The sequence below is a fragment of the Heterodontus francisci genome, chromosome 24 (assembly GCF_036365525.1).
Source record: "Heterodontus francisci isolate sHetFra1 chromosome 24, sHetFra1.hap1, whole genome shotgun sequence".
Taxonomy (NCBI): Eukaryota; Metazoa; Chordata; class Chondrichthyes; order Heterodontiformes; family Heterodontidae; genus Heterodontus; species Heterodontus francisci.
In genome coordinates this window covers 52,392,320-52,417,199 of record NC_090394.1, presented here as the reverse complement: position 1 = coordinate 52,417,199, position 24,880 = coordinate 52,392,320, and the positions used below count along the sequence as shown (strand labels likewise).

The window sequence follows — 24,880 nt, the reverse complement described above, 5'->3', positions numbered from 1 at the left end:
CTGAAGTCCTCAGCATCACAGATGCCAGTCTTTAGCAAATTCGATTCACTCCACATGATATCAAGAAATGACTGACGGCATTGTATACTGCAAAGGGTGTAGGCCCTGACAACATTTCGGCAGTAGTACTGAAGACCTGTGCTCCAGAACTTCCCGTGCATCTAGCCAAGCTGTTCCAGTACAGCTACAACACTGGCATCTACCAGGCAATGTGGAAAATTGCCCAGGTATGTCCTGTACAGAAAAAAGCAGGACAAGTCCTGCAGCACAATGGCGCAGTGGTTAGCACCGCAGCCTCACAGCTCCAGCGACCCGGGTTCAATTCTGGGTACTGCCTGTGCGGGGTTTGCAAGTTCTCCCTGTGACCGTGTGGGTTTTCGCCGGGTGCTCTGGTTTCCTCCCACAGCCAAAGACTTGCAGGTTGATAGGTAAATTGGCCATTATAAATTGCTCCTAGTATAGGTAGGTGGGGATGTGGTAGGAATATGGGATTAATGTAGGATTAGTATAAATGGGTGGTTGGTGGTCAGCACAGACTCGGTGGGCCAAAGGGCCTGTTTCAGTGCTGTATCTCTAAAAAAAAATAAAAAAAATTTTAAAAGTCCAACCCAGCCAATTACTGCTTAACAAGGTTACTCAGAAAGCTCGATATCATCCAGGACAAAGCAGCCACTTGATTGGCACCCCATTCACAAACATTCACTCCCTTTACCACCAATGCACAGTGGCAACAGTGTGTACCATCTACAAGATGCACTGCAACAATGCACCAAGGCTCCTTAGACAGCACCTTCCAAACCTGCGACCTCTGCCACCTAAAAGGACAAGGGCAGCAGATGCATGGGAACACCACCACCTGCAAGTTCCCCTCCAAGCCACACACCATCCTGATTTGGGACTATTTCGCCGTTCCTTCACTGTCGCTGGGTCAAAATCCTGGAACTCCCTTCCTAACAGCACTGTTGGTATACCTACCCCACATAGACTGCAGTGGTCCAAGAAGGCAGCTCACCACCTCCTTCTCAAGGCTAATTAGAGATGGGCAATAAATGCTGGCCTAGCCAGCGATGTCAACATCCCACGAACAAATAAAAAAAAATAGATACAAAATACCTTAGCAATAAATTTAAATCATTGATCTCCTTAAAATGTTATCCGCAACTAAATTTAAGTAATTTCTAATAACTATAGTTGAAGCTTTGATGTTAGAACTAAATTAGCAGTAATTCCTAATCTGTTAACTATATGGTCCTTTTGATCAAAGGTATATTAGCTTTAACAAAGTGTTATGACCTGGTGAGGAAGGGGTCTAGGGCATCCCTCTCAGTCTTTTCTTGGTTTGGCCGTATGAGGGTTTAACTTCTAAAACAGTGTTTTTAGCTTCCTCTCAGTGAGTCCTTGCTCAGATCTTTAAAGGTGTTAGGACATATTGACAGAATTGAGCAAAGCATATGGGATCATTGGGCTTCATAAATAGAGGCATTGAGTACAAAAGCAGGGAGGTTATGTTGAACCTTGTTAAGCTCTGGTTCAGCTACAACTAGATATTGTGTCACAAAAACATGCTTGGTCGAATGATAATTTTTTAATCCACCAGCTGGAAACCTGAATATTAAACTGATGGAGATGAACCACTCAAACTTTGCAAGCTTTGAACTCTGTCTGCTGACCATGAGCACCGAGGCACATTCCCTGCTGCAGACTGTATTGATCAGTGGTTTAATTGATCTATGTTTGATTGTATTAGTCTGTTCACCGATTGATGCTCACTGCTTTTAATGACTTAAGCCTGATGGGGGAGCTACTGTCCAGAAACTTTCCAGAAAGAACAGACAGGAACCTCCTTCAGCTACACAGTAGAGAACTTTTCTGGAAAAAAACAGACAGCAATCTTTCTCAAAGGAATTCAGTCACATTGCTGTCTCCCAGAGAACCACTGAATCAGCGCCACGTCTTTAAACTGGAAGCCTCAGGACCACCGAATTCAGCCTGAAGCCAGCCGGTCACCAGCATCCACAGACTGTATACCCCTTTTATTTCTCTGGACTCTAATTCAACTAATCTATCCTTCCCCACTCTGTAACCTATTTGTGTGTGTGTCTGTGTGAAAGGTGGAGTGTATTTTATTTTACTCAGATCAGTTTAAGTACAATAGAGTTGACCTCTTTCTCTCTCGCGAAAACCTGCGCAATTGGCTCTTTTTATGATAATGGCACATAAACAAGTAAAACCTCACTGAATTGGCCAGTATATCCACTTAAAAAATAAATCTGTTGTGGTCAAACAAGGAGAGGGAATAGAGGGGAGCCCTTGACCCCTCCTCATCTGATTATAACATTTGCATCCAGATCTGGTCACCACACTTTAGGAAGGATGTGAGGGTCCTGGAGAGGGTGCAAAGGAGATTCCTCTGTATGGTTCCAGGAATTATCTATTTTGGCTACAAGGTTAGGTTGTAGAAGCTGGGATTGTTCTACTTGGAAAAAAGGAAACTGGGGGGGAGATTTGATAAAGGTGTACAACCAATGGATCAGATCTAAGCTCTGCAGTCCTGCCACATTAGTCGTCAATGGTGGTGGACAATTAAACAACTAACAGGAGGAGGTGGCTCCACAAATATCCCCATCCTCAATGATGGGGGAGCCCACAACATCAGTGCAAAAGATAGGCTGGAACATTTGCATCCACCTTCAGTCAGAAGTGGTGAGTGGATGATCCATCTCAGCCTCTTCCTGAAGTTCCCAGCATCACAGAGGCCAGTCTTCAGCCAATCCGATTCACACCACGTGATATCAAGAAACAGCTGAAGGCACTGTATACTGCAAAGGCTCCGAGTCCTGACAACATTCTGGCAATAGTACTGAAGACTTGTGCTCCAGAACTAGCCATACCCTTAGTCAAGCTGTTCAAGTACAGCTATAACACTGGCATCTATCCAGCAATGTGGAAAATTGCCCAAGTATGTCCTGTACACAAGAAGCAGGACAAATCGACCCGGCCAATTATCGTCCCATCAATCTACTCTCGATCATCAGTAAAGTGACAGAAGGGGTCCTTAACAGAGCTATCAAACGGCACTTGCTTCGCAATAACCTGCTCACTGATGCTCAGTTTGGGTTCCCCCAGGGCCACTCAGCTCCTGACCTCATTACAGCCTTGGTCCAAACATGTACACAAAAGCTGAACTCCAGAGGTGAGGTGAGAGTGACTGCCCTTGACATCAAGGCAGCATTTGACCAAGTATGGCATCAAGGAGCTCTAGCAAAACTGGAGTCAATGGGAATCAGGAGGAAAACTCTCTGTTGTTTGGAATCATACCTAGTGCAAAGGAAGATGGTTGTGGTTGTTGGAGGTCAACTTTCTCAGTCCCAGGACATCACTGCAGGGGTTTCTAAGGGTAGTGTCCTAGGCCCAACCATATTCAGCTGACTCATCAATGATCTTCCCTACATCATAAGGTCAGAAGTGGGGGTGTTCGCTGATGATTGCACAATGTTCATCATCATTCATGACTTCTCAGATATTGCAGCAGCCCATGTCCATATGCAGCAAGACCTGGACAACATCCAGGCTTGGGCTGTTAAGTGACAAGTTCCCCTCCAAGCCACACACCATCCTGGCTTGGAACTATATCGCCAGACAAGTGCCAGGCAATGGCCATCTCCAACAAGAGAGAATCTAACCATCTCCTCTTGATGTTCAATGGCATTACCATCGCCGAACCCCCCCACTATCAACATCCTGGGAGTTACCATTGACCAGAAACTGAACTGGACCAGCCGCATAAATACTGTGGCTACAAGTGCAGGTCAGAGGCTGGGAATTCTGTGACAAGTAACTCACCTCCTCACTCCCCAAAGCCTGTCCACCATCTACAAGGCACAAGTCAGCAGTGTGCTGGAATACTCTCCACTTGCCTGGATGGCTGCTACTCCAACAACACTCAAAAAGCTCAAAACCATCCAGGACATAGCAGCCCACTTGATTGGCATCCCATCCACCACCTTCAACATTCACTCTCTCCACCACCGATGCATGGTGGCAGCAGTGTGTACCATCTACAAGATGCACTGCAGCAACGCACCAAGGCTCCTTCGACAGCACCTTCCAAACCCGTGCCCTCTACCACTTAGAAGGACAAAGACAGCAGATGCATGGGAACACCACCACTGGCAAGTTCCCCTCCAAGTCACACAATTGGCTGGGAACTATATTGCCGTTCCTTCACTGTCACTGGGTCAAAATCCTGGAACTCACTTCATAACACTGGGGGTGTACCTACCCCACATGGACTCAGTTCAAGAAGGCAGCTCACCACCACCTGCTCAAGGGTAATTAGGGATGGGCAATAAATGTTGGCCTAGCCAGCGACACCCACATCCCATGAACAAATGAAAAAAAACAAGATTCTAACAGGTTTGGATAAGGTAGACAAGGAAAAGCTGTTCCAATTAGCTGATGTTACAAGGACTAGGGGACACAGATTTAAGATATTGGGCAAGAGATGCAGGGGGGGATGTGAGGAAGAACATTTTTACGCAGAAAGTGGTAATGACCTACAAGGGTGGTGGAAGCAGAGATGATGAATGATTTCAAAAGGAAATTGGATGGGCACTTCAGGGAAATAAACTTACAGGGCTACGGGAACAGAGCGGGGAATGGGACTGATTGGATTGCTCTGCAAAGAGCCAGCATGGACTCACTGCCTAAATGGCCTCCTTCTGTGCCATTATGACTATGACTCGATGGAGGAGGAATTTTGGTTTGATCTGTGAGGTAGGGGAGCCAATGTAGATCAGGAAGAGTGTACATTATGAGCTGCTGGATGACAAAGTTTGTGATTGTTGAAGATCTTCAGGTTGGCAAAGAGGGCATTGGGGAAATTGAGTCTAACGCTGACAAAGGTATGAGTTAGGGTTTCCTCAGCAGTGGGAATGAGTTGGCCATGGAGGTGAGCACTGTGCAGAGGTGGAAGTCTTCGTGATTGATAAGATTTGGGATTGGGACCTCATTTCTGAGTCAAACAGAATGAAGAGGTTGCATACAGCCTGGTTCACCATGGGCAAATTGCTACAAAGGGGACAAGAGTCAATAACAAGGATGGAAAGGTTTTGGCATGTTCCAAAAACAATGGCTTCAGTATTCTCAACTTTCAATTGGAAGAAATTCTGACCCATCGTGAGAAGTATCAGACAGGTAATCTCACAGTACATTCGCGCTTCAGAAGACATGATGATAGAAATCTGTTTCTAACATATTGCTATTAATTATGGACTAAGTCAGTGTTGACTGCTAAGTTTCTGTTTCCTTAAGTTAACACAAAGCTAAGTCATTAACTTCTTGACGTGCTATCAGCAATAACAGGGTGTGCTTTTGTGGTCATGCAAAACTACATGAAGAGGGTTATATCTGCATAAGCCTCTCCTTCACTACAGTGCACAAGAGCTCACTGGGTAAATGCACCATGTACTGCGATACTGAGCCACACAGGCCAGTAAGATACAAATTGAAGTCCTTTTTGCATGCGGTCAGTTGATTTTATCTGGAGTGGCAGGGAGATGAAGGAGTTACTGTTATTAGCATTTCCAAACGAAAAATCAGCCATGACTTTCCCTCTTGATTATTATTCAGTGTCTGCTGTTTGAAGGTGTGTGGCTGGATGTTGGTTGAGGAATTGACTGTGATACTATCATACTTGAATAACCCTGCAACTCTCACTGTGGAGGCTCACGCATGAAGGCAGCCACTGGATTAACTGCTGGCACTCATAAAACTGTATCCTAGCATGAGTCACTAGGCTCAGAAGAAAGGACAACATGGGGGAGAAAAAAGGGCACCAGAAGACTATATAAATTATGACAATTATTTTTATGATTAACTTTCCTTCAGCAGTAATTATATTTCTTCAAAGTTTGTCAAAATGGAGGGCTCACCAAGTAGAGACTGAGCACTGTCTAAGGGACAATGACCAAGGCTGAACATAAAACTCTTAATTTTCTGATGCTGACAAAAGCAGGATTGCTCCCACATGTGCTGGTATGTTCATGCCAGCGGTGGCCCACATCAAATTTTAGAAGTCAAATCCCTCCCCTTTATTCAAATAGGCTCCTATATGCATGGCCAGGTCAACAATTTGTTGGAAGCCACAAAATCTGGCCAGGCAGCAGCTTTAATGAGGAGACCGGTTTCGGGGGTAAAGAAGAAATCTTTTGCCTCTGAAACAAATGGCTTCAAGGAGAATTGAAAGTGAAAGTAGCCCATTCATTAACAATAACTTGAAAGACCTGCTATATATTGTATGAGACAGAAGGGTACCCTTCTGTAAAAGACAAGGTTTAAGTCAGGAGAGAGGTGGCTAAATGATTTGTACTCAGGAGCAACTGAAGAAGTTTTCTGATATCTAAAGAAGTTCCAGGTTAAGCGTATCCACCTTTGTATGTATGTTTGCTTTCAAATCTTGGAGGATGTGCCGAGGGGGGAAATGTTTTCCTCCTACCTGCTCAGTGAGAAAGAAAGACTTACATTTATATATTGTCTTTCATGACCTCAGGACATCCCATAGTGCTTTACAGACAATAAAATGCTTTTGAAGTGTAGTCACTGCTGTAATGTAGGAAACACAGCAACCAATTTACACACAGCAAGCTCCCACAAACAGCAATGTGATATTAACGAGATAATCTGTTTAGGTGATGTTGATTGAGGGATAAATATCGGCCAGGAGATAGCATGTAGAGAGCATTTATTTACAATGTTATTTTATACAAAAAGGTGAAAAGGACAATTGTGGTGGGGACTAGTAAACCCTTCAAAGTTTAGGTTGCATGAAGCACTGACAGCAGAAACACCATTCTACCTAGTTTGCAATGCAATGGGACCAGCAAGGAGGTGGTAGTTTAGCAGATGCATAATGCATAACAAGTCTTATGGTCTTACTTCTCTTTAAGATGATCTCCTGGGTTGCATTGTGAATCATCATCCTTTTTTCTGACTTTGGTGCAGCAAGCCCAAGTGGTACCGTGCACATCACAGCAACTTAGAAACATAGAAACATAGAAAATGGGAGCACGAGTAGGCCACGCGGCCCTTCGAGCCTGCTCCACCATTCATTATGATCATGGCTGATCATCCAACTCAGTAACTTGTTCCCGTTCCGCTTCCACCGCCCTCGTAGGTCATTACCACTTTCTGCGTAAAAATGTTCTTCCTCACATCCCCCCTGTATCTCTTGCCCAATATCTTAAATCTGTGTCCCCTAGTCCTTGTAACATCAACTAATGGGAGCAGCTTTTCCTTGTCTACCTGATCCAAACCTGTCAGAACCTTGTTTTTTTTTTTCATTCGTTCATGGGACGTGGGCATCACTGGCTATGCCAGCATTTATTGCCCATCCCTAATTACCCTTGAACAGATGGTGGTGAGCTGCCTTCTTGAACCGCTGCAGTCCATGTGGGGTAGGTACACCTACAGTACTTTTAGGAAGGGAGTTCCATGATTTTGACCCAGTGACAGTGAAGGAATGGTGATATAGTTCCCAGTCAGGGTGGTGTGTGACTTGGAGGGGAACTTGCCAGTGGTGGTGTCCCCATGCATATGCTGTCCTTATCCTTCTAGGTGGTAGAGTTCACAGGTTTGGAAGGTGCTGTCGAAGGAGCCTTGGTGCGTTGCTGCAGTGCATCTTGCAGTTGGTACACACTGCTGCCACTGTGCATCTGTGAAGAGAGTGAATGTTGAAGGTGGTGAATGGGATGCCAATCAAATGGGCTGGTTTGGCCTGGATGGTTTTGTGCTTATTGAGTGTTGTTGGAGCTGCAGCCCTCCAGGCAAGTGGAGAGTATTCCATCACCAGCTGACTTATGCTTTGTAGATGGTGGACAGGCTTTGGGGAGTGAAGAGGTGAGTTACTCGTCGTAGTTCTCCCAGCCTCTGACCTGCTTTTGTACCACGGTATTTATGCAGCTGGTCCAGTTCAGTTTCTGGTCAATGGTAACTCCCAGATGTTGATAGTGGAGGGGTTCAGCGATGGTAATGCCATTGAACATCAAGGGGAGATGGTTAGATTCTCTCTTGTTGGAGATGATCATTGCCTGGCACTTGTATGGTGCAAATGTTACTTGCCACTTATCAGCTCAAGGCTGGATGTTGTCCAGGTGTTGTTGCATATGGACATGGGCTGCTGCAATATCTGAGGAGTCATGAATGGTGATAAACATTGTGTAATCATCAGCAACATCCCTACTTCTGACTTTATGATGGAGGGAAGGTCATTGATGAATCAGCTGAATATAGTTGGGCCTAGGACACTACCCTTAGAAACTCCTGCAGTGATGTCCTGGGACTGAGAAAATTGACCTCCAACAACCACAACCATCTTCCTTTGCACTAGGTATGATTCCAATCAATGGAGAGTTTTCCTCCTGATTCTAATGGACTCTAGTTTTGCTAGGGCTCCTTGATGCCATGCCTGGTCAAATGCTGCCTTGATGTCAAGGGCAGTCACTCTCACCTCACCTCTGGAGTTCAGCTTTTGTGTACATGTTTGGACCAAGGCTGTAATGAGGTCAGGAGCTGAGTGGCTCTGGGGGAACCCAAACTGAGCATCAATGAGCAGGTTATTGCTAAGCAAGTGCCACTTGATAGCACTGTTAATGACCCCTTCCAAGACTTAACTGATGATCGAGAGTAGATTGATGGGACGGTAATTGGCCGGGTCGATTTGTCCTGCTTTTTGTGTACAGGACATACTTGGGCAATTTTCCACATTGCCAGATAAATGCCTGTGTTACAGCTGTACTTGAACAGCTTGACTAAAGGCATGGCTAGTTCCAGAGCACAAGTCTTCAGTACTATTGCCAGAATGTTGTCAGGACTCGGAGTATTTGCAGCATACAGTGCCTTCAGCCATTTCTTGATATCACGTGGCATGAATCAGATCATGCTGGGAACTTCAGGAGGAGGCTGAGATGGATCATCAACTCGCCACTTCTGACTGAAGGTGGATGCAAATGTTCCAGCCTATCTTTTGCACTGATGTTGTGGGCTCCCCCATCATTGAGGATGGGGATATTTGTGGAGCCACCTCCTCCTGTTAGTTGTTTAATTGTCCACCACCATTGACGACTAATGTGGCAGGACTGCAGAGCTTAGATCTGATCCGTTGGTTGTACACCTTTATCAAATCTTCCCCCCCAATTTCCTTTTCTCCAAGCAGAACAATCCCAGCTTCTACAACCTAACTTTGTAGCCAAAATAGATAATTCTTGGAACCATTCAGGGACATCTCCTTTGCACCCTCTCCAGGACCCTCACATCCTTCCGAAAGTGTGGTGACCAGATCTGGATGCAATTGTTACGATCAGGTGAGGAGGGGACAAAGGGCTCCCCTCTATTCTATCTCATTGTTGACCACAACAGATTTATTTCTTTTTTTAAGTGGATATACTGGCCAATTCAGTGAGTTTTTACTTGTTTATGTGCTATGATCATAAAAAGAGCCAATTGTGCAGGTTTTCGCGAGTTTAACAAAGGAAGAGGTTAACTCTATTGTATTTAAACTGATCTAAGTAAAATAAAATACACTCCATCTTTCACACAGACACACACACAAATAGGTTACAGAATGCGGAAGGATAGATTAGTTGAATTAGAGTCCAGAGAAATAAAAGGGGTATACAGTCTGTGGATGTTGGTGACTCGGCTGGCTTCAGGCTGAATTCGGTGGTCCTGAGGCTTCCAGTTTAAAGACGTGGACGCTGATTCAGTGGTTCTCTGGGAGACAACAATGTAACTGAATTCATTTGAGAAAGATTGCTGTCTGTTTTTTCCAGAAAAGTTCTCTACTCAGTAGCTGAAAGAGGTTCCTGTCTGTTTTTTCTGGAAAGTTTCTGGACAGTTTCTCCCCCATCATGCTTAAATCATTAGGCACAGTGAGCATCGATTGGTGAACAGACTAATACAATCAAACACAGATCAATTAAACCACTGATCAGTAGAGTCTGTAGCAGGGAATATGCCTCGGTGCTCATGGTCAGCAGACAGAGTTCAAAGCTTGCAAAGTTTGAGTGGTTCATCTGCAACAGTTTAATATTCAGGTTTCCAGCTGGTGGCTTAAAAAATCATCATTCAACCGCGCATGTTTTCGTAACACAATACTCTAGTTGTAGCCGAACCAGAGCTTTATAAAGATTCAGCATAACCTCCCTGCTTTTGTACTCAATACCTCTATTTATAGAAACATAGAAAATAGGAGCAGGTGTAGGCCATTCAGCCCTTCGAGCCTGCTCCACCATTCATTATGATCATGGCTGATCAACCAACTCAGTAACCTGTTCCCGCTTTCCCCCCATATCCTTTGATCCCTTTCGCCCCAAGAGCTATATCCAACTCCTTGAAAGCATACAATGTTTTGGCCTCAACTGCTTTCTGTGGTAGCGAATTCCACAAGCTCACCACTCCCTGGGTGAAAAAATTTCTCCTCATCTCGGTCCTGAAAGGTTTACCCCGTATCCTTAGACAATGACGCCTGGTTCTGGATCCCCCACCATCGGGAACATCCTACCTTCATCTACCCTGTCAAGTCCTGTTAGAATTTTATAGGTTTCTATGAGATCCCCCCTCACTCTTCTGAACTCCAGCGAATATAATCCCAACCGACTCAATCTCTCCTCATACGTCTGGTAAACCTTCGCTGCACTCCCTCTATAGCAAGAGCATCCTTCCTCAAATAAGGAGACCAAAACTGCACACAATATTCCAGGTGTGGCCTCACCCAGGCCCTGCATAATTGCAGCAAGATATCCCTGCTCCTGTACTCGAATCCTCTCGCTATGAAGGCCAACATACTATTTGCCTTTTTTACCACCTGTTGCACCTGCATCTTCAGCGACTGGTGTACGAGAACACCCAGGTCTCGTTGCATATTCCCCTCTCTCAGTTTATAGCCGTTCAGATAATAATATGCCTTCCGGTTTTTGCTACCAAAATGGATAACCTCACATTTATCCACATTATACTGCATCTGCCATGCATTAGCCCACTCACTCAACTTGTCCAAATCGCCCTGAAGCCTCTCTGCATCCTCCTCACAACACACCCTCCCACCCAGTCTTGTGTCATCTGCAAATTTGGAGATATTACATTTAGTTCCCTCATCTAAATCATTAATATATATTGTGAATAGCTCGGGTCCCTGCACCGATCCCTGCGGTACCCCACTGGTCACTGCCTGCCATTCCGAAAAAGACCTGTTTATTCCTACTCTTTGTTTCCTGTCTGCCAACCAATTTTCTATCCATCGCAATACACTACCCCCAATCTCATGTGCTTTACTTTTACACACTCATCTCTTATGTGGGACTTTGTCGATAGCCTTCTGGAAGTCCAAATAAACCACATCCACTGGCTCCTCCTCATCAACTCTACTAGTTACATCCTCGAAGAATTCTAGTAGATTTGTCAAGCATGATTTCCCTTTCATAAATCCATGCTGACTCGGCCCAATTCTACCACTGTTCTCCAAGTGCTCTGCTAGAAAATCTTTGATAACGGACTCTAGAATTTTCCCCACTGCCGACGTCAGGCTGACTGGTTTATAATTCCCTGTTTTCTCTCTACCTCCCTTTTTAAATAGTGGGGTTACATTAACTACCCTCCAATCTGTAGGAAATGTTCCAGAGTCTATAGAGTCTTGGAAGATGACCACCAATGCATCCACTATTTCTAGGGCCACTTCCTTAAGTACGCTGGGATGTAGATTATCAGGCCCTGGGGATTTATCGGCCTTCAATACAATCAATTTCCCCAACACCATTTCTCTACTAATACTGATTTCCTTCAGTTCCTCCCTCTTACTCAACCCTGTGTTCCCCAACATTTCTGGTATGATATTTGTGTCCTCCTTTGTGAAGACCAACTAAATGCATACTTTAGTTCTGTCAGCTATTTCTTTGTTCTCCATAATAAATTCCCCTGTTTCTGACTGCAAGGGACCTACATTTGTCTTCACCAATCTTTTTCTCTTCACATACCTATAGAAACTTTTACAGTCAGTTTTTATGTTCCCCGCAAGCTTACTCTCGTACTCTATTTTCCCCTTCTTAATCAATCCCTTGGTCCTCATTTGCTCAATTCTAAACTGCTCCCAATCCTCAGGTCTGTTATTTTTTCTGGTGAATTTTTATGCCTCTTCCTTGGATCTAATGCGATCTCTAATTTCCCTTGTAAGCCCTGGTTTGGCTACCTTTCCTGTTTTACTTTTGCGCCAGACAGAAATAAACAATTGTTGCAGTTCATCCATGCGCTCTTTGAATGTTTGCCATTGCCTATCCACCGTCATCCCTTTAAGTAACGTTTCCCAATCCATCATAGCGAACTCGCGCCTCATACCTTCGTAGTTTCCTTTATTAAGATTCAGGACCCTAGTCTCCGAATCAACTGTTTCACTCTCCATCTTGATGAAGAATTCTATCATAGTATGGTCGCTCATCCCCAAGGGGTCCCGCACAACTAGATTGTCAATTATTCCTCTCTCATTACACAATACCCAGTCTAGGATGGCCTGTTCTCTAGTTGGCTCCTCAACATATTGGTCAAGAAAACCAACCCATATACACTCCATGAATTGCTCCTCTTGTGTCACAAACCCCATTTGCTTCTAAGATCAGCAAGGATCCTAACACCTAAAGAATCTACAGTTTGAGTTTGACAAAGGTGCATTGGGTAAGTTACAACTCACAGCTGAGGAAGAGTGAGTGAAGGCAGCAAGACTGGAAGAAGAAAGATCTGGCCAGGCTATAAAACTACGGCTTATGCCAATGGTATGGGCAAGATATTAGAATCCTGTATAATAAAAGCAAAATACTGCGGATGCTGGAAATCTGAAATAAAAACAAGAAATGCTGGAACCACTCAGCAGGTCTGGCAGCATCTGTGGAAAGAGAAGCAGAGTTAACGTTTCGGGTCCGAAGAAGGGTCACTGACCCAAAATGTTAACTCTGCTTCTCTTTCCACAGATGCTGCCAGACTGCTGAGTGGTTCCAGCATTTCTTGTTTTTATTTTAGAATCCTGTATATTCTGCTTACAGATGGGAATTAATGCAGGAGAAAACAGCATATGGTACATCCTTTCAGGCCAGCATGGAGGTGTAGCTCTGCGCATTCTCTGCCACCATGAACAGCCTGCAGCAGCTGGCAGAAAATATTCAGTACTCTCCTCCAACATCATGGCATTCCTACCAGAGGGACGCACGAAAATACAGCATATGGTGGAGTGAGTGGCATCTTAATGGCCTTGCTGGGGAGCCACAAAGCATTGAGAAAACAAGCACTGAACAACCTTCTTCCATGAGCGTTATAACTGGTATTATTGAGAAATTCAAACCTAATTGCATGAATTTGTTGTTGCCAGATTTTGATGGGAGATTGTTTGCAGAGAGCAGTCAAGGCATTTCTCACGTGCAGGTCATAGAATCATAGAATAATACAGGAGGTGGCCATTCGGCCCATCAAGTCTACACCAGGTCTTTTGAGCAACAATCAAGTTATTCCCCATTTCTTTTCTCTTTCAAGTATTTATCCAATTCCCTTCTGAAGGTTATTATTGAACAATAAGCCTATCAGGCAGTGCATTCCAAATCCTAACCACTCGTTACACAACAAAGATTTTCCTCAAGTCATGCTGATTCTTTTACCAATCACCTTTAACCTCTGCCTTCTGGTTATCCACCCTTCAGCCATAATAAGCAGTTTCTCTTTATTTATTCTATCTAAACTCCTCATGGTTTTAAATACCTCCATCAAGTCTCCTCTTAGCTTTCTCTGCTCTACGAAGAATAACCCTGCTCCAGTCTAACCACATAACTATAATCTCTCAACCCTGGAACCATTCTACTCTGTACCCTTTCCAAAGCCTTCATATCCTCCCTAAAGTGTGCTGCCCAGAATGGGGATGAATTAGTTTTTTATATAGGTTTAGCATAACTTCCTGGCTTTAGTACTCTATGGGCTGAACCTTACCACCTTAGTTTTTAAACAAGGGTTGGGACCATTTCTAGATCCTGACCCTAATGGTCTATGAGGGCTGTCCGCCTGCATAATCTTACCAGAGGCGGTCAATTAACAGGTTGCCTCTGGAAGCCCCGTCCAATTAAGGGTTGTGCAGGCGGGAGGACCAATAGGGGCGCCTGAGGCTCGAGGTATCCGACAACCCCACTGGGAAAAGTAGGCACTGCCAATGTAAGAGGGAGACTGCAAGGGTGCCTCAAGATGAGGATGCCCTCGAAAACTTCAAGAACAAGTTAAATAAACTGTGGCCTGCAGCCCTGGCTGAAACGGTCTGCCATCTGCTGCTCCGGGGGACATTGCTGGGGGGGTGGAGCGGGGGCGGAAATTAAAGCAGGCATTGCTGGTCACTGGCTTGTCGCCAGGAGGCTGTCTCCAGGAACCTGCCAGGCTTCTACCTCAGCGGGCGTCCATCCGCAATCAGGAAGATCCCGGCGGCATCACCAGTGTGCCCCTAATTGCTGATCATTAGCTACCCATGCTGATGCTGATATTGCCCCACTTCCAGCAAGATTGCTCAGAGGCAGGAAAGTGTCGGGTCGAAGACCTGACATGCTAATATCCAGGTTTCCTCCCGGACCTGCCTCCTAACCCACCTTCATGGGGCCAGGAAAATTCCACCCTATGCCTCTATTATAAAGCTTTGTAATTGCTTTGTTAACCTATCCTGCCACCTACAAAGATTTGTGCACAATCACCTTTCTTTTCTTGCACCTCCATTAAAATTGTGCCAATTCGCTGTACTGTCTCTCCTCATTCTTTCTACCAAAATGTATCACCGCACACTTTTCTCCATTGAATTTTATCTGCCATGTATTCGCCCATTCCACTCATCTACATCCTCTTGAAGTCTATTACAAGCTTCCTCAGTTTACTACACTGTCATGTTTTATGTCATCTGTAGATTTCAAAGTTGTGCCCTGTGCTGTCAAGTCCATGTCATTAATGTATATTAAAAACAGCAGTGATCCTCGTACTGAACCCTAGGGAACACCATTGTATACGTCCCTCCAGTCTGAAGAAAAGCCATTCACCACAATTCTGTTTTCTATCTCTTACCCAATTTTATACCCAAGCTGCTAATGCCCCTTTTATTTCATGGGCTTCCATTTTTCTAACAAGCCTATTATGTGGTACGTTAACAATTGCCTTTTGAAAGACCATATGCACATCAGCAACACTGTCCTCACCTACCCTCTCTGTTACATCAACAAACTCAATCAAGTTGGCCATACACAAATTACCCTAAACAAATGTGTGCTGGCTCTGCTTTATTAGTCTATACTTGTCCAAATGGCTGTTAATGTTCTCCGTGATTATTGTTTCCAAAAGCCTTCCAGCACCGATGTTAAACTGACTGAACTGTAGTTGTTAGGCTTATCCTTCTCCCCTTTTTTGAACAAGGGTGTAACATTTGCAATCCTCTAGTCCTCTGGCACCAGCCCTGCATCTAAGGAGGATTGAAGGATTGTGGCCAGCACCTCTGCAATTTCTACCCTTACTTTCCTCAGCAATCTAGGATGCATTCCATACGGACCGGGTGACTTATCCACTTTTAAGTACTGCCAGCCTTTCCTGTACTTCCTCTTTATCCATTTTTATCTCATCCAATAGCCCAAGAACCTCCTCGTTTACTGTAACTTTGGCAAAGTCCTCTTCTTTGGGGTCCTCCAGGTCACTGGTCATTCAACCACAGTGTCCAGCACTGGTGGATGGCAAGACCTTAGATCACCTCTCAAGGTGATCGCATATCAACCCACTCCATCAGACCTTTCAAAGGCTTGAGAAAATCTGAGCAGCCATTGCATTGTTGGACATAGCTCCAGCTGTTGCAAAGTCATTGCATGCTCCTGCACCCTTAGGTTTAAGGCCATAACCACCCCAACACGGATACATCATCCAGGCTTAACCTCCCACCGCATGTGCTCCTACCACTCGGGCAGCACTTAGATTTAGCCTCAGATTAAGGTGTGTGGCAAGCAACCTTTATAGGGTCAAGGGAAAGTATGTTTTTGCAGTTTAGGTAAAGTTGTGAACATAAGTAGCATTAAATAAATATTGCTCTTTATTATTTCTCCTTTATATGGATGTTTTTTCTTGGATAAGTTGTGGAAAGGTTTTATGCTGGGAAGGCCTGGAAGATGCAGCAAGTCCTAAGGTCTGCAGTGTGTATGATTTCATCAAAAAAAACCTTTAAAAATCTGCTCAGTAGTAGGATGTGTCCACTAATGGATGTAGTTCTTGATCTACATCTAGCATTCTACATCATTCTCCATGTCTATATGTCGGTTTCCCACGTGTCATCTTCCTCCTCATTGTCCTATTCCAGTGGTCCTGCAGCCCCATATATATCCTTTTCACACTGTTCCATGTTCACTCCTCTTTGAATGGAAAAATTATCTAGCATGCAATAAACGACAATGTTTCTGTAAACTTTGGCTGAACTCCAGCGAAGCATATCTCCTGAGCATTTCAAACAATGAAATCATTACTTCAGCATCCCTATAGTAGACTTGACATGGGCTTGGTTGCATAAGTGCTCTGTTGCTGTGTTACAGTTTCTAGCTAGAGTCATTAGCCATGCCTGTAAAGGGTAGCTCTGGTCTCTAAGGAGTCATCCATTTATTCTGAGAACCTTTAAATGATGCTGAAACCCTGGACTGCTGCATAATAAATGCATCACAACTACAACCTGGATAAAGGGCATTAACTTGCAGAGTGCTATTTCTGTTGTGTGAAATCATCTGAACACTTTTGAAGTGGTATTCCTTCATATTCATGTAGGCACTTGAGGTGACATGTAGAGCCTTGTTGGTCACATGGGTACCGTCTATAATTTCCTCAACTTTTAGGAAACCTGCTGGCAGTAAAAGTTCTGTATGGTTTTCCTTTCCCATCAGGAAAATGAAGAAAGACTTGCATTTATTTCACGCCTTTCACAATCTCGGGACATCTCAAAGTGCTTTACAGCCAATTAAGTACTTTTGAAGTGTAGTCACTGTTGTAATGTCGGAAACAAGACATTCAATTTCCACACAACAAGCTTCCACAAACAGCAATGTGATAATGACCAGATAATATTGGCCAGGACACTAGGGAGAACTCTGCTGCTCTTCTTCGGAATCGTGCCATGAAATCCTTTCCGTTTTCCCTGGCAAAGATTTGTTTTATAATGATATGAACTACAGGCTGACTTATCGGGAAGCTTTCCTCTACAGTAGCCTGAAATAATCTTGTGGCATAGAAACTTAATGTCATTATGACCGTCATAGCTATGGGAAGAATTATCTAGTCTTTGTGGTTGTTATTATGTAAGCCTGAGGCAGATGCCATGACTCAGTCACTGCCTCTGCAGTGAGGTAAAGTCTGGTCTCCTCTGACATTCCCAGCTGAGATTAGTGTGATCTATAGACACAGGTACTTGAGCATGCAGGAATGAATACACTTTCTGAGCTGTCTTTGGACCTGTAGGTGCTGACCCCTCAAGAATTGGTCTTCATCATGCAATTCTACAGAAAACTCAAAAGGATTCACAGCTTTCCAACCTTATAACTAAAGCCTGTGGTGCAGCAGTAATTGACAAGAAAAGCACAACTGTGCAAAGGCAGCAGCAAAAGGCAGAAATATCAAAGGAAATAAAAATATGTAAGATGTTCAATGTAGAAACACAGATATAATCCCAGAAAAGATCCATACTTCAACTGCAACCAAGAAGGCAACAATCTTACTTTAAGAAGCACTCCAAGGCAGGCCAGGCCTGTTTAGCAGTCACGCACCCATTTTATAGCAGCCAGGTATATGACAGAGAACCTTCCATAAGAACACATTTAAATAACTATGTAGTAAAGACTCATTATGCTGCTTGAAATTGCATGTCACAAAATGCGGTGAGTCAGGCACGCAGCATCACATACTTGTACTTAAACTTACCACTTGACACTAGTCTCTGCATGGACAGCAGCACCTCATAGAATTATCCCTAAAACTTCATCCCTGGATGTAAATGCTAACTGGAAACTGCATGAGTTTCAGTCTCAAAAGATATGATGGCAAATGAACTACTTGCCACTCTTAATCACTAAGTATCCAATCGCCACTTGTGATTACTCTGAGTAATCTATTGTATTTATACAAATGTTCTCAAGTTTCTATTATTTTCTAACTAATCACTCCTATATATGCATTATCCTTTGTATAAGATCTTAGATACCATTATTCTATATGTAGTCACTTCAAGATATCCATCATTTTCTCTATTATCATACCCAGGTATTCATTATTCCCTAAACATCCTGCACAAGAGAAGATATATCAAACATCAATAACAAAATATTACCCTCTTCATAAAGCAGTGCAGTTGTCATTAAAACATGAGAATAACAGTATAATATGCAAAGCTCTTTATTTAACATTAACTCTTATATTTCAACTCTCACCTCAATATCTGCCTATTCTGTGTGGAATAATACAGCAGATATTAATCCTTGGCCAAATCAGAAACTTTACTCATGTGGTAAAAGAGTTATGAGGACAGGTTGCATAAACTAGGCTTGTACTCCCTTGAGTCTAGAAGATTAAGGGGTGATCTAATTGATATGTTTAAGATGATTGAATAGGGTGGGTGAAGAGAAACTATTTCCTCTGGTGGAAGAATCTAGAACAAGGGAGCATTATCTTAAAATTAGAGCTAGGGTACTCAGGAGTGAGGTCAGGAAGCACTTCTTAAACACAAATGTAGTGGAAACCTGGAACGTCCTCCCTGCAAAAACTGTTGAGGCTGAGGTTCAATCAAAAATTTCAAATCTGAAATCAAAAGGAATTAAGGGTTACTGAACCAAGGCGGGTAGATGAAGTTAAGATGGAAATCAGCCATGATCTGATTGAATGGTAGAACAGGCTCAAAAGAAATACACTTAATGTGTCTCAGTCTTACTTGAAATTCGTCTTGTAAAGCTGTAGGTGGACCGTGATGTATCTGAGGAACTTTTTCTGTCAGGAGAGATGCCTTGGGGAGTTGGTGGAGGATCGCTGTTAGCATTCTCGACATCTGTTTCTTGGTCAGTGTTACGATCATTTATTCTGTTTCATTTTTAAAAAAAGCATGTCTTTAAAGTATGTTTATGATAGATCCTGTTCTAAACCGTGCTGCAAAATATCTCTCTCAATAAAGTTCTGCCAAGCTTATTTTTCCTTTAAAACGTTGTTTGGTGTTGTCTGTCATTGTTGTTCCTAAACTCACTCTGATATAATGGAACATTTTTCTATGATAGCAGCAAAGGATTCAAACAGATGTTGAAATTTATAATTTTACAATGCAGCCTTGAGCTCATTTCATTGAGCCACTTTTATTTCTGTTAACACAAAGTAGCAGCTATCTTTAAACAACATAATTAGGGCAAAATTAGTTCCAAAGGTTTTCCCTGTAACTAAACCTGCATTTACACTACAACTGGAGTGTCAGTGTAAAGCAGCTGATGCTAAGATGGTGTCGTTCCCCCTAGCCTGAAACATACATCTGTTTCTTGTTTATCTGTCATCTCCCCCCCGTTCTCCGGGATCTTGCTCTCTCAACCCTATTCCCACAAAACTGCTGGCCACCCAACTACCTTTCCTGGCCCCTTTGTTAGATGATAATATTAACGGTTCCCTCTCTTCAGGTACTGTCCTTCTCCCTTTCAAATCTGCTGTCGTCAGCCCTCCTCAAAAAACCCTCCTTTGACCCTGTCCTTGCAAACTAACACCCTATCTCCAATCTTCCGTTCCTCTCCAACGTCCTTGAACATGTCATCTCCCACATTTGCCCATCTTTCCCACAACTCCATGTTTGAACCTCACCAATCAGGTTTCCACCCCTGCCACAGCATTGAAAAAGCCCTAATCAAAGTCACAAATGACATCCTATGTGACTGTGGTGCACTATCCCTCCTCAGTCTCTTGAACTCTCTGCAGCCCTCATCATAGTTGACCATGCCATCCTCCTTCAATGTCTCTCCTCCAGCTGAATGGGACTGCCCTAGTTTGGTTCCACTCTTATGTATACAGTCATAGCCAATGTATTCCTGTGATGGCTTTTCTTCCAACCTTAGCACTGTCACCTTCAGAGTCCTTCAAGGATTTATCATTGGCCTTCTCTTTTCTCATCTATATTTCTCATCTAAATTGATTGCAAACAATTTCTATCTTCTAACTTAAAAAAAAAACAACTCTCTTAAAACCAAATTTGGTCATGTCCATTAGGTGCCACCAGTAGCCCCACTGGGGTAGAAATTGGGCCCAAAATTGAGCCTAGACTAATTTCTACTTCATTATATATCACAGCTATCTTTTGTAGGGTCTCAGAAAACATAACTCCAACCAGACAGCAGCATTGAATAACATGTATTGGTAAAGTTAAGGAGCACAGTGCTATTCAAAGTTAATGTTGCTATAAATAACAATGTCAATCAATGTATTATCATTTAAACATTTTTAGCTTGAATTTACAAGAGTTTGAGCCAACTAACCATAGTATTCTCCAGGGACAACTGGTGTAGGCACACCTCAATTCCAGCAAAATCTATACCAGAAGCGCACCATGAGGCACAAACTGCATCTCACTATATTAGATGGCTGTATCACACAGGAATATAATGCCTCAAATAACATTGTGTTCTGACTTGACTTTAACCTGAACTGCAGTGAACATTTGATCTTCATGCATTTGCTCATTTCACCAAACCTATTTCAGCTAGTTGTTGTTTACTGAACCATTTCAATTTATATCTCCACTTTTTCAGATTTTTCACAAAATAGTAGCACAAATAAGAAGAATTTCCTCCCAAATTGTATTATATTGCTGGGCATGTTACATAATTGTCAGCCTACTCAGAAAATAACATTTTATGTAAGTGTACAACACAGTAAATATAGAATTAAATTAAGTTTCAGGAACTATTTATGCATACATAAACAAGCTCTGTTGTATATTTTAACATCAGCTGTTTAATGCATTTATTTAACATATGCTGTAGCAGTGCCAGTAGAAATACAGAATTAGTATTTTAAAATAAATGTATTATTTCACATAAGAAACAAGAACATTATTAATGGCTGATGACACAATGGCATGCACATGTATACACGCAAAATGTATAAACACACAGGATAGAAACATTATACGCTAACACAGACACAAAAATGCATGCACATAGGCATACACTATGCATTTTGCTTTTTACATTTAACAATCACGGCTTTCATCACTTCCCCAGCCTCACCCCGTCCTAGACCTGCAATCATTTCCAGTTCTGTCTCCCACCACAGCCTCACCCCTTCCCATTGCAATCTGCTACATATTTCCACTTCCCTCAGATCACCATCATTACCTGAGCATCCATCCAGCAGGCCCTTGCACTTTGGGGAGTTTTCCCTGAACCTCTTCATATTGTTAACGCTTTCCTCACCTACAAAAACCTCCTCAAAAACTTACCTTTTGAATACGACTTTGAGACTCTGCCTGAAAAAGGTGGTAGAGGCAGAAACCCTCATCGTATTTAAAAATATACTTGGATATGGATTTGAAGTGTTGTAACCTACAGGGCTATAGATCAAGAGCTGGAAATTAGGATTAGGCTGGAAAGCTCTTTATCCCCGCCGGCCCGGTCACGATGGGCCGAATGGCCTCCTCCTGTGCTGTAAATGTCCTATTCTTCTATGTCTGTCTCCCCTCTACATCCTGCTCAGTGTCCATGATGCTCCCTGTAAAGTGACCTGAAGTGTTCAGTTATTTGAAAGGCCATATGAGGGTTTCTTTTCCTTACAAGTTATGTGTTGCATCACTGTTAACATCATCGCTGTACTTCAGCTTATTCAAGGCTCATATTTTCAGCGAAATTTGATAGATTTTAAAATCTGTTTCTTTATATCGCACTGAACTAAAATAAGCCTATCTTTAACTCATTTCAGTTGGTTAGCAATCTGTGTCCCGCTGTTTCCTCTGGGGTTTTGTTTCTGATAAAATCTGACTGTTGGCAATGTTGTGACCGTGGCAAATATGGTATCACAACTATTCATCTTCGCTTCACTAATACAAGTAAAGGATCTGAACATATTGCTGCCGTTAGTGTCAATTTATTATTACACCCTGCAGCACACTAGACGTATTGTTTTGTCAGTCAAAAGTCCCTGCACACGGACTCTCCCATGATCCGTTTTAGAGGCTCCACACGACATCATAACACTGGCGTGCGTTTGATTCGCCATGACAGGCAGAATACTGGATGACTGACAACACCCTGAAAACAAACCCACCAAATAGTCGGCGCATTGAATGCCAGTCATTAAATAAAGTTGCGCTGTGAGCACTTGTTGCATCCACCATGCTTCAGTGCTAAAAGAAAAAAAAAATAGATGCAATTTTAAATAAGACTTACAACCACGGCGGAGTCTGTGCAGGAAACGGTCCTAAAATTTCCACCTCATCTTCACTGGACTGGCAGCAACTACAGTCGTAACACTTCTGACAACAGTTCCTACAAGTCCATCTGCACAGAAGGAAATCTGATATTCTAGACAGAAACCCCTGTTTGAGGTGAAAATGAAACGGGAATTAGCAGCGAGCCGGTGTATCGCCGCGCACAATGCCTACTCTTTCTGCGCCCTATATTTCCAGTCTGCCCTGTGGTACATGCCTCGGCAGCTGTCGCTAGTGCTGGGGTTTCTCTCTCTCTCTCTCTCTCTCTCTGGTTCTGCTGGCTTTTGTTCGGTGCTGGCCACCACCTTGTTTCATCACAGTTAGATAGCAAAAAGGAGCTCAGCCACAGGGGAATAAACGGAAAACGCAAAGAGTTTTTTTTTTACCTTGTGCTTTATGTAAAGTAATATTTCCAGATAACAATAGAGAAAGGAAACGTGCCGCATATTAGAGCTGCGGGTGGGTCGCTGTTATTAAAAGTGACAATTGTTTTTGTTTCCTTTTGTAGGGTTTGACAAGGAAATGCTCACCTGGTTTATTGGTTCCAACTGTCCTTTTAGAGACCCACGAGGAATAGGGAGGGGAGGAAACAGAAATAAACCAGTTTAGTGTTTTAATAAGTAAACAATTCTCCCATCAGCTTGGATTAGCATTGAAACCATTGGAAATATTACAAAAAAATCGGAAAGAATGAACCAGATGATATTGGGCAAGTCTGAGGGTGATGAGGTGAAAATTGGCTGTGCAGAGTTACTAGGTGGGAATGATATCTTGGCCACAGCTGCACCCATGGGCTTTAGGAGTGGAATGCTGTCTTCTCAATTAGCTGTAGTTGTCACCATGGAAACTGTGGCCAGAACGCTGACGCATCGCCCGATCGGTACCACTGTTAAGAAATTGAAGAGGACGTGACATTTTTAAAAGCATTTTTGTCCGCACGGCAACAGTTGCTTTCACCGAAAGAAGCAAGAAACGAGAAATGTGCGTTGAAAAGCTAGTATGTCCCAGTATGTCAGAAGGAATCTGATGCATAACAGGTCAGCTTTCAATTAAACATCTGGGAGAAACAAGAAAAAAAACAATGTTTGCAACAATAATTACCAAACAATTGTGCCCAAAGCCAGTCTCTTATGTGATTGCAGGTCCCAGACCAGTTTATTATGAGCACTTTGATGCTTCTCTGATAAGGTAGAAAAAATTGGCAGTTATGAGAACATTGCGTGCAAACCTCAACGCATTTTAAATAGGCTACAGGCAGCTCTGTAAATTCACCTTTAAATGTTTCCAAACCTACCTGTATATACGCCATCTTCGCTCAGTGTCTTACCACTTCATATCTCGTCCTGCTCATGGCGTCTCCCCTCTTTGCTCTCACAAAGACGTGACTTGTGTGAATGATAGTACTGGCCATTCCGATTTTACTTTTCGATTCTTCAGCAACCCGCCGCCTCTTCTTCTCCACCTCCACTTTTCTCGTTAAACCACCCCCCAGTTGCGAGCTCCCTGTGCCGATGCCCTCCGTGTCCGCTTCTCTTATTTACTCGGGAAACACTAAGTGCAAATGCCACGCTTTGAGAGCTGTAATTTCCCCCGCCGGCATCTGTCATTCAGTGAAACATGGGCTGGCTCGGAATCCCCTGGAGTCCTCTCCCCAGCAGCCCAACAGCGACGGTGACCTGGTCCCAAATGGCGCAACAGTGTGTCCGCATCCCCGGCTTTCTAACAGTTAACCTGAGTCTGCCATAAAGAGCCATGCAGCTGCTGAAAGAACTAACTCCTGGAAAGGGAAGTGATGGGGAAAGCGCTCTGTGTTCCTGGCTTCCCAGTGTACAAGGCACAAACACTCTGCTGAAATGAGTAACCTGCTTTGTGTTGGCCGAGTTTTGTTGTGGAGCCCAATTACAAGACACAACGTTTGGACTGGGGATTCTCCATCTATTCTTGCAGCCTGGGCGGTTAGAAAATGGACAGGAGGCAAAAATTTGAGCATCTCTGCAAAACGTATCGGATTAATTAAAGTCTCATATTTAAATATTTTGTAGAACTCAATATTTTTATGCAATAAAAAAACCTTACGAAGCTGTGTCCCCCCCTCCACCCCTCCCCCCATCCCTCACACACAAATGTGTCCTGACCTGATGTCGCCTGCTCGTTGCCTCTGCAAGCACAGAAAAAGGAATGAAACGGCAATCCTTTGGGGTTTTATCAATATTCGGGAGATGAAGCGCGATAATGGAAGGTATTAACGAAATGACTGGTAAGCGAACAGTGACATCGGCCATTCACAGAATCACACAATTGTTACAGCACAGAAGGAGGCTATTCGGCCCGTCGTGTCTGCGCCAGCTCTCCGAAAGAGATGTTTCCCTA

The 24,880-nt window shown here is 43.4% G+C and overlaps 1 protein-coding gene across 1 annotated transcript in view; it reads right to left on the bottom strand.

Annotated features, from left to right (window-relative positions):
• syt17 (synaptotagmin XVII) overlaps window positions 1-23,819 on the bottom strand; it is a 75,733-nt gene extending 51,914 nt beyond the window's left edge. Inside the window, exons 1-4 of the mRNA XM_068056853.1 lie at window positions 23,805-23,819; window positions 23,041-23,058; window positions 22,470-22,618; window positions 18,992-19,137 (exon numbers count right to left, since the gene is read on the bottom strand). Coding sequence (XP_067912954.1) covers window positions 18,992-19,137; window positions 22,470-22,618; window positions 23,041-23,058; window positions 23,805-23,819 — 328 coding nt within the window. The remainder of the gene's footprint in view (window positions 1-18,991; window positions 19,138-22,469; window positions 22,619-23,040; window positions 23,059-23,804) is intronic.
• Between the last annotated feature and the right edge of the window lie 1,061 nt (window positions 23,820-24,880).